This window comes from Medicago sativa, chromosome 4 (genome assembly GCF_051527215.1).
Source record: "Medicago sativa cultivar Bolivia chromosome 4, Bolivia_mono, whole genome shotgun sequence".
NCBI classification, from domain to species: Eukaryota; Viridiplantae; Streptophyta; class Magnoliopsida; order Fabales; family Fabaceae; genus Medicago; species Medicago sativa.
The window spans coordinates 82,737,147-82,747,520 of NC_140752.1; the positions used below are offsets into that span (position 1 = coordinate 82,737,147).

The following is a 10,374-nucleotide window of genomic DNA, read 5'->3' on the forward strand; positions in this document are numbered from 1 at the left end:
TTTCTTCCCTCCCTGAACCAAACAATCCTATTATTTCATTAATCAAACACGGAGTAATACAACGAGGAGCGTAATCGAAAGTTTGGCGATTAACATAAGACAAGACCACTATAGATAAAGAATGAACACCATGTTGACTTGCCTCCGGACAAACTTTAGCTCAAAATTAGAATGTAAGGCTAGAAAGCGCCTAATTTTTAATTTGCCAACTAAACTTTACCTCAGGATAATCTTGGCGTTCTCTTAATTACCAAAACATGGGAATTATCAACTTTAGAGGTGCCAAAGTAAAACACTCGATTTCTTGATTTTATACCCCTTTTCCAATGGAGTTTATATTACCCTGATGATTTGGTGACTCGATGAGAAAGTTAAAGAGTGAAGTGATAAGGAGGTCAATGATTTCCTTCAAAAAAAAAAGGAGGTCAATGATTCGATCTTCATCTCCAACCTTAAAATTAAACAACATTTGTCGTTTTTAAAAATGACTTATCGAATAATCATCAATAAGCCAACGCTACTAAACGAAAACTTAGACAATTTATAGGTAAATGGTCTCATCGAATAAACATGAGAAGATAATGCTGAAAGGTTGGTTAGAGTTGAGATTTGAAACTTGAGAAAATATGAGAGAATTTCTTTTAGAGGATTCTTTTCCAAAGAAGAGACATTTAGTTTCATTTAACAAAAATTATTATGGAGCTCTCCCTACATGCTGGTTTTGTCAATGGTGTCATTGACTTATCCCACTTTTCTTTTGCAACTATGATACCAAACCTGCACTTTTACAATCTACATTCTTTCATTACTGCATCGTGAGAGAGAAAACGAGCCTCTCACTTTGATGGAATCGACGTGTGCTTGAACAATAAAACACTCACCTGGCCTTATCCCTAGTTGTGGAATGTGTATCATACTTCAAGATGCTGCCAATGAAGGGTACAAATAAGAAGCAATTTAGCTACATACTTGCGTGAATGCAACAAGTATTACGTCCCATTTATATAAAAAAATATGTCCCCACTCCCTCATGTGATCCTTGCATGGGATTAAAAATACATCTCATGATTAAATAAATTTTAAGTCACTATAAATAAATATAACAAACTTTGTTTTTAAGTCAATGTATCCACCTTTTAATTCCAGCAAATACAAAACTAGCAACCAACAAATTAATTATGAAAAATTTCTTAACCTACTATTTTTTATACAAATTAATGCCCCACAATTTAAATTTTGTGGATTGTTAAACGTACTTTTGTTTTATATGATGATACAAACAAGTTACATATTTGAAACACAAAATTTGAGAAAAATATTCAAATATAAATCACATTATGGAAAATATATTTTAATAATAAGTATGTTTGAAAAATATAATACAAACACACACTAAATATTCTCCATATAATTTATCCATAAAATCTAACTCAAGTGGTAATGCTCATTTAATAGCTGTATACCTTATCAAAGTTCGAATCTAAAACTTTGCAGTTGTGTATATGTGTTTTAGGAGGTGTAGAATTTTTTTTTTCCAACAACTTCGAAATATGATGCAAGAAAAACAAATTTTTTGAGTGTTTATATTACCAGTTTACCACCTTACAACCTTCTCACACACACCTTATTTCAGATTAAAAAATCCAAAAAAATAGACAATTTTGAAGGTTTTTTTAATATGTTTTAGGCTTTTCAGATGATATAATCCAAAATTCGTAGAACGCATGAGAAATTGACAGGGTGGTAAAAGAAAATACTAATTTATTTCGGATAACAACAAAGTCCATACATGGGCCATGGAGTGTATTAAGATCCGAAGCCCATTGGTATTTTTTAGGGTTGAAGGTTTTTTTAATATGTTTTAGGCTTTTCAGATGATCCAAAATTGGTATAACGCATGAGAAATTGATAGGGTGGTAAAAGAAATACTAATTTATTTCGGATAACAACAAAGTCCATACATGGCCCATGGAGTGTATTAAGATCCGAAGCCCATTGGTATTTTTTTAGGGTAAAGAAAAGGAAGAAACTGCGGCGAGAGCATTGCATTATATAAAGCCAGAAGCTCTGCATCAAACCCTCACACTCACAACATTTCTTCACCTCTCGTTCTATCTATCTATCGCGGCTGGTAAGCTTTCGCGATATCACTCTCCTTGATCCATAGATCTGATAATTTTTCTGTAAATGTATACGATTACCGATTCATATACTATTTATTACTCACTGTTACTTGTGCTTTTTTTTTTTTTCAGTTGAATCAGGAAAACATGTCTCACAGGAAATTCGAGCATCCTCGTCACGGTTCTCTTGGATTTCTCCCAAGGAAGCGTGCTGCTCGTCATCGCGGAAAAGGTTGTTTACATTATGTTTTAAATTTATATGTTGTTCGATTTATATTATGTTTTTTAAATCAATGACTAAAGTTAATCAATATATAATTTTGAAATCAATTTCTTCGTTATATTTTTTGGTTTTGTTTTATCAAGCTGAATGATTTAATTTTTGTCCATTATCATGTTATTGCCGTTTCGTGTTTGTGATTATTGAAATTGCTTCCATTGATAATTGGTTAATCAAGGCTGGAATCTCGAAAATGGCTTATCTATCCTTAATCCTATATTAGGGTTTTGGTATGGAATACAAATGAGCTAGAGAATTGGCATTTTTTGCCATAGGCCTTTGGTTTGGAAGCTTTTCAATATCACTCATGGAAATTGGTGGTTTCATGATTAGTGTACTGAAATTGAGTTTTTATGAGTTTTTTTTTTTACATCAGATCGAATTTCTTTTATTTTGTAGCTATATGTGGCAAATTTATGTGAACTCAAATTTTAATTGAAATATGCAAATAAGTTTTGATTATTTTTTATGAGCCATTTACAAGAGGTAACTTGTTTTTATTTTTCAAGATTTATTTATTTGCTTTTGTTAATTAATAATATTTTCAAATATTTTTGTTAAATGTATACATGTAATTTGTAAATCTTAATATCTGAATCTCTCCATTCCTCCAAAATGAAATTGACTGAATGATTCGTTAACGTTGTTATGACTCAGTTTATCCTCAAATTCATTGCTAAAGGGTTACATTGTTTTTCCAGTGTTGTAATAAATTGAGTCGTGATTAGGATCATTTTGGGTGATTCCTAATTCATATCTCTGTTCCAGGCCTGCATTCTTTTAAACATAATTTATGTGATTCTTTAATTTGTTCACTCGAACAGTCATGATTTGATGCTGGTTACTTTATTTTTTACAAGTATATTATGGAATTGGCAAAGTTTTATGATTATTATTATAATCTACGACACATGGTTTGTTTTCTGAATTATCATAATTTTTGACAACTCTCGTCTTTGTTTTGTTTGTATTATGTGTGTGCAAGTATCTGCTGTTTGTTATGTACTTGTATCTATTTTTACTTTTAACTACACATTCGTTTATCTGTCTTTTGTTTAAAAATCTCTTTTTTGTTAATGTAATGTTTATGAGGTTGTTGCCAATTTTGAAATACAAATCCGTTCATTTGCAAGCTTCTAAGATACAAACACTGTTTTGTTTATTATAATGTGATAATGAGGTTGTGACCAATTTTGAAATACAGTGATTATTAGGTTGTGACCAATTTTGAAATACAAATCAGAACATTCACAAGCTTATATGATACAAACTGTGTTATTTTATTTTTATATACAAATCAGGACATTCACAAGCTTTGATTATACAAACTTTTTGTTTATTATGATGTACAGATCATAACATTAACAACCTTGTATGAGACAAACTTTGTTTTGTTTATTGTGTTTGTGAGGTTGTTACCTATTTTGAAGCTGTGACCAACTTTTAATGTGATTATGAGGTTGGGACCCATTCTGAGGCTGTGACCAGCTTTGAAATACAAATCATTTCGTTCACAAGCTTAGATGATAGAAACATGTGTTCATTAAAGTTGATAATTTGATTATGTGGTTGTGATCAATTGTGAGGCTTTGACCAATTTTGAAATACAATTGTGAGGCTGTGACCAAATTTGAAATACGAATCAGTTCATTCACATGCTTATAAGATACTATTATCTTTTTGTTTATCACAAGCTTATATGATAGAAACATGGGTTGTTTATTATAAGTTGATAATTTGATTAGTGATCAATTGTGATGCCCAAATTTGAAATACAAATCAGTTCATTCACATGCTTATAAGATACTAACATCTTTTTGTTTATTATAATGTGATTAACTTGATCTGTGGAGTGCTATCCTGTTGTCCGATGCTTATTATTTTTACACCTATTCACCTAATATATTACCTAGTTGCCTGGTTTAGTTCTGTTCTTATTCCCCTGAACACTTTATCTAATTTGCGTCTGCAGTGAAAGCTTTCCCAAAAGATGATCCTACCAAACCATGCAGGTTGACTGCTTTTGTGGGTTACAAGTCTGGGATGACCCATATAGTTAGGGAGGTGGAGAAACCTGGATCAAGTAAGTGTGATGTTTTGGAATTTCTTAATGATAAACATGTGTTTGTTTTGTTGGCTATTTTTTCATGGTTCCTGATATGTGTTCTTGGTAACTATAACTGATGACATTCCTTTATAATTTGTAGAACTTCATAAGAAAGAGACATGTGAAGCTGTCACTATCATTGAAACTCCCCCAATTGTTGTTGTTGGAGTGGTAGGATATGTGAAGACTCCACGAGGCCTTCGCACACTCAATACTGTTTGGGCTCAGCATCTCAGTGAAGATGTCAAGCGACGATTCTACAAGAACTGGGCCAAATCAAAGAAGAAGGCTTTTACCAAGTATACCAAAAAATATGAAACTGATGAAGGAAAGAAAGATATTCAAACTCAGCTGGAGAAATTGAAGAAGTATGCCACTGTTATCCGTGTTCTTGCTCATACTCAGGTACCAAAAATGCTATTGTTGGATCTTCTTTTTATTTCTTTATGTGAACTTTTTGAAACAACATTTTTCAAAATGTTTATTAGAGAGCCATATCAGGGTTGATTAAGATTCACACGTCTTTATTATTGATATAAGTCTCATGTTGATCAAATAACCTAAATCTAGCCTTTTGTGTTATATGTATTCTCTTAAATGTGGTAGCTGTCAATTTGTTAATTTTAGACTTAAATATACTACTGTTAATGCTGTAATTTGTTCTTTTTAAATGTGGTAGCTGTGTCATTTTGTTAATGTTAGACTTAACTACTGTTAATGCTGTAAGCTAAATGTATTTTTTTGTTTACTGAAGGTAAGGAAGTTGAAGGGTCTGAAACAAAAGAAAGCTCATTTGATGGAAATCCAAGTTAATGGTGGAACAGTAAGCCAGAAGGTGGACTATGCATACAATTTCTTTGAAAAGCAAATCCCAGTGGATGCAGTTTTCCAAAAAGATGAGATGATTGATATCATTGGAGTAACTAAAGGTAAAGGTTATGAAGGTGTTGTAACTCGTTGGGGCGTCACTCGGCTTCCTCGAAAGACTCACAGAGGGCTTAGGAAGGTTGCTTGTATTGGTGCCTGGCACCCTGCCCGTGTTTCATTCACAGTTGCCAGGGCTGGTCAGAATGGATATCATCATCGTACTGAGCTGAATAAGAAGATCTACAAGGTTGGCAAGCAGGACCAAGAGTCACATACAGCCATCACTGAATTTGACAGGTATTGTAGTAGACAAGCATTGCCAATAAAATTTGTATCTTAATCTTGGTAAAGTTCAAATGTTAATTGCAAATTCTCTTTATAAGATAAGATTATGCTATACTGAAACACCTTTGCTACCTGCAGGACTGAGAAGGATATTACTCCTATGGGTGGATTCCCTCATTATGGTGTGGTGAATCATGATTATCTTATGATCAAGGGAGGCTGTGTTGGACCAAAGAAGCGTGTTGTCACTCTTCGTCAGTCACTACTCAAGCAGACCTCTCGATTGGCTCTTGAGGACATCAAACTGAAGTTCATTGACACCTCTTCTAAGTTTGGACATGGCCGCTTCCAGACTACTCAGGAGAAACAGAAGTTTTATGGTCGTTTGAAAGCTTAATTTATTCTGCTTTTGTGACGTTTATCAGTATTTGTTAGGAGAAGTCAATCAAATTTTGCATCCAAACAAGACATTTAGTGGTTTTTGTTATTTGTTCGAGTCAGTCGCTGTTTACATTTCCCTTATCGTGAACACAGTTTTGTTATTTACTTTGGAACACCTTTTGCTGTTATAATTTTATCAGCATTGATGGTTTTGAATATTTGCATTTTGTTTCAATTTTTTATTTCTTTATTCGAATGTTACGCGTGGAGTTTGTAAATTGACTCCTGGTATGGAGGGAAGTTAATCTATATTTTGGTCTTATTGAGCAGGCTTCCTTATAAGCCTCTATATTTTGGTCGGATGACTAAAAAAATCTATTGACATTCATTATTTTTGAATTTGAAGGTTCATACTTTCTCTCATGACCAAAAAAAATCTCTTTACCAACTTTATTATTGAAGGTTGCGTACTTTCATATAACTACCGAGAAAACGAATAACCAGCATCATTTTGACTGAGTTGGGGCCTCCTACAAAGTTCTATAACAAACAAACTTTGACTAGTTAACCAAACTAACATATACGCATAGGAGACGAGGGTGTATTGAAATTAGGAATCTGTCTGTGAAGGCAGAATTCAGGTTAAGATACTGTTATGACTTGTGAAGTGTAGTTTATGGTTTTGACAATTTTGACAATTGTTTAGAAGTGATGGGAAGTTCCAACACTGTTTGGTTGTTTAAAGCAGTCATACTGTATGCTCAAATCAGGAATTGCTGTAGCCACACCATTTTGGTCGTTATCACAACTTTATTTTTTGCATTCATCGTGGGAACAATAACACAGGGATTAGTTTTTTTTTAGCTAAATAGCCATTGCTGATCAATCATCATGCTCATCTAATGAATTAGTATGCAGTTTTGCATTGACTATGAACATATTGATTCACACTTCTTTTTGAAAAAAATGCTCTTTTGGAAGAAAAAAAAAATATTTTACGAAATACAAGTTTCTTTTCAAACTAATTTTACTATTTATTTTCTAAATATATCTCTAATTGGTAGTAGTATTACTTAATTTGTGTCCAAACTTTGATATGGTTGTACAAAAGACCGGTTGATCGGGTGTGTATCCCTCACCAGACCCCAATATTAGATTAAGACAATTTTTAGTCCCGAATTCGACCATTAACCCCATGTAGTACAGTGCGGGTTCAATAAGGACGGTAGGTACAAAGATAATTTCGGTACCAATTTTCAAAGGATCAAATATGAGTGATGGAAACTGGAAAGAGTAAAAATTGACCTGCAACTGAACATGGGACCCACGAGGCAATATTGGACGGTTCATGTGGTTGATTTGAAGTCAGCTGTGACTGAAATGAATCAGTCCAGCCAGCTAACTATAACTGACTGAGTCGAGCAGATACCAAAAATTCCCCAGAAAATCAAAATGGCTATGTCGTGCGGGGGGGCTAATCATTTTCGCTGCCTTTGTAACACTGTATGTGTGTTTTTATTTACTTTTCCGGCACGTGTTTTATGCCCCATTTTAGTAGAACAACCTTGTGGAATCATATTCAACAAATCTTCATACTCATTTGGACAGGGGTGTGTCAATCACAGTTAACAAATAATATGCAAAAACAACAACTCGGTAATATACTTCAACTATGGCGAACGTCATGCAGACACCGTTGTAGCTTCTAATTCCTCCTCCTCCTCATCATCATCATCATTCCATTACATAATCACCGGAGTTAGTCCTGAGAATAACTGTCCTATCATCAATTTCCATTCTCTTCCATACGAAAACGTCTCCTTTACCGAACCTAATCATGAAGAATATATGGTGGTTGTGAGATGCAAAAAACTGGTAGATCATTACGGGTATATAGACATTAATTCTGAGAGTTGTGGTGGAAGAATTGACGTGAAGGGAAAGCAATGTTATTCATATATTGTCGCGACTGCTGACGGAAAATTTGTGTCAGACATAGAAGAGTCATCAGGCCCGTCCCTTGGGGGGAGCAAGCAGCTCAATGGAGCTGGGCCTCCCCAAGGTATGGGCCTCAAAAATTTTGTAGCCTGGTACTACTATACCCCACTGAAAAAAAATCTTTATTCTCATTTCTCTGATACGCACATTCTAGACTTTCCTTCTTCTCGTTTTAGTAACTAGAAGGTTGATAAAGGTATTTGCCTAAGCTTGTATTTTTATATTATTTATTAGAATATGAATATTTTTTGTGTTAGTTACAATGATGATTATTTCCTATGTTTACGGATTTCATTTTCAATTAAAATAGAATGTTGTTCATTTAAAAAAATGCATTTTTATTTTGTTACGGGCCTCTTTTTATCTACAGAGCCGAGCCTCCAGATTCATAGGGACGGCCCTGAGAGTCATGCAGAATAGAGATGATGGTAATGGCCAGTAGGTGGAAATATGGAAAGGTGAAATGTAATAGTAAAAGCAAGTGAGAATATCGCAAGGTTCACAGTGAGTACGTGAATGGAATTGAGTTTCGTTGGCGACCATTACGCTGTGAGCAAGACAGAGACAAAGACGGAGACTGGTATGGCGAAGGGAACAATAATTACCACTCCGCTGCACTCTCGCCGATGCAGCAGTCACTTTTCTTGCTATCGGATCACTTCGTAAGTCAATCTTATTCTATTTTCTTTGAAGTTTGTTTACCAAGTTACTCCCTCACCCATAGTTTAGGCATTCTTTTTTCTGTTCAATACCACTGTTTTACAACTGACTTACAAGAAATTCAATAGCATATTCAAAATTCTTAAATGAATGATCAACAAACTTGAATAATATTTCTATTAATATTTGAATTTCTTTTCAGTGATCCCATGGTATGTTGGAAAATGTGTTCTTGGGTCCAAGGTTTTAAATAACGGTAATGGTTGCGGTCACGGTCGCGTTAAGGTTTTCACGGTTTCGGACTGTCACGGACGTTGCGTACATATATTGCGGTCTTCGCGGTGTGAATTAATCACAATGTTGCACAAAACCACAAATCTTGTTAAAAGTCAATAAGTTAGTGACATTCATTAGTTTGGGATTCCCTCACCTAACCCAACTACGCCCAATTCCTCTCAGCTCACCTTCTTCTTTCTAGGTTCTTCTTCTTTCTCACTTTTTTCTCACAAAATAGAAGCAAGCAGCCACATATTGACACAATGAATATTTTATCTGTAAGGTCCAAACTCTCATACACAGATTCCACACAAAGACACAATCAACTCAACTTAAAGTCCCATTTTTTCCCCTCTAAAATCTCATCTCATCTCTGATACAAATTTACAGAACAACACCCAAATTAAGAGTGAGAGTGAAATTAGTTAGAGGAGGCCATGAAGATTGAAGAGGAGGCAATGAAAATTGAATAATGAAGCTAAAGAAAAGAAACAGATGAAGTTTTTGCATCCGTAACTATGTTTCGCGGTTGTAAAGGTGGGTTTCGCGGCTGTAACGGTGAGTTTTGCGGTCGTAACGGTGTTTCGAGGCTGTAACGGCGTTACGTAACGGCGTTTCAGTGTGATTTTTCTTCTCAGCGTTAAAACGGCAAATAACGGTAACGGTGATGGCCTATACCGTTTTGTAACGGCCGATATCGCGGTAACGTTCCTGTATTTAAAACCTTGCTTGGGTCACCCTTTGTGATTGCTGTCTTGATATGTAAATGGAGAAAAAAGCATTTATCTATATATGACACGGTTGAAGATTTTATCCAAAGTAACAATAATTTCATGCCCATCAGATACTCTTACTCTCAAATTAAAACAATGACCAAACATTTCAAGTATAAGTTGGGTGAAGGAGGCTACGGTTCTGTTTACGAAGGAGAGCTCTGAAGGAAACACAAAGTAGCTGTTAAGATATTGACCAAGTCCCGAACCGATGGACAAGACTTCATCAACGAAGTTGCAACCATTGGAAGAATTCGTCATGTCAATGTGGTGCAATTAATTGGATTTTGTGCTGAAAGAACAAAGCCAGCTCTCGTCTACGAGTTCATGCCCAATGGTTCTCTTGATAAACACACGTTTTCACAAGAGGAAGGAAACTCATCTTCATTAAGCTACGATAAAATCTAATTTCACAAGATTACTTTGCTAAATGGATTTATGATCAATTTGAGGAAACAATAGATGCAAACAATGTAACAGAGGAGGAAAAGAATATTGCAATGAAGATGATCGTCATTGCAGCGAAATGCATACAAATGAAGCCCAATGACCGGCCCTCGATGAATGAAGTGATAGAAATGCTTGAAGGAGATGAAGTGCCCCAATACCTTCCACCTGATCCAC

The 10,374-nt window shown here is 34.8% G+C and overlaps 1 protein-coding gene, 1 long non-coding RNA gene and 1 pseudogene across 2 annotated transcripts; 2 read left to right on the forward strand and 1 right to left on the reverse strand.

Moving 5' to 3' along the window:
* Nucleotides 1-592: 592 nt before the first annotated feature.
* On the reverse strand, nucleotides 593-1,586 carry LOC146932747 (uncharacterized). The gene is made up of 2 exons (XR_015007239.1): nucleotides 1,464-1,586; nucleotides 593-926 (listed from the first exon to the last, which is right to left on the reverse strand). It is a non-coding gene; the product is annotated as an uncharacterized LOC146932747 (long non-coding RNA).
* Nucleotides 1,587-2,082: 496 nt separating this feature from the next.
* LOC146932748 (large ribosomal subunit protein uL3) lies at nucleotides 2,083-6,261 on the forward strand. The gene is made up of 6 exons (XM_085704475.1): nucleotides 2,083-2,131; nucleotides 2,256-2,355; nucleotides 4,376-4,486; nucleotides 4,611-4,915; nucleotides 5,265-5,674; nucleotides 5,801-6,261. The coding sequence occupies exons 2-6, from the start codon at nucleotides 2,271-2,273 to the stop codon at nucleotides 6,057-6,059; spliced, it is 1,170 nt and encodes a 389-aa protein (XP_085560601.1). The 5' UTR covers nucleotides 2,083-2,131; nucleotides 2,256-2,270; the 3' UTR covers nucleotides 6,060-6,261.
* Nucleotides 6,262-7,389: 1,128 nt separating this feature from the next.
* LOC146932749 (uncharacterized) lies at nucleotides 7,390-8,321 on the forward strand (annotated as a pseudogene).
* Nucleotides 8,322-10,374: the final 2,053 nt, after the last annotated feature.

Excerpts from the sequence above, each read along its gene's own strand:
- LOC146932748 (XM_085704475.1), top strand. The coding sequence starts at position 2,271 with ATGTCTCACAGGAAATTCGAGCATCCTCGTCACGGTTCTCTTGGATTT. Across the intron at positions 4,487-4,610 it reads GGTGGAGAAACCTGGATCAA|AACTTCATAAGAAAGAGACA; the intron begins GTAAGTGTGATG and ends TATAATTTGTAG. Across the intron at positions 4,916-5,264 it reads GTGTTCTTGCTCATACTCAG|GTAAGGAAGTTGAAGGGTCT; the intron begins GTACCAAAAATG and ends TGTTTACTGAAG.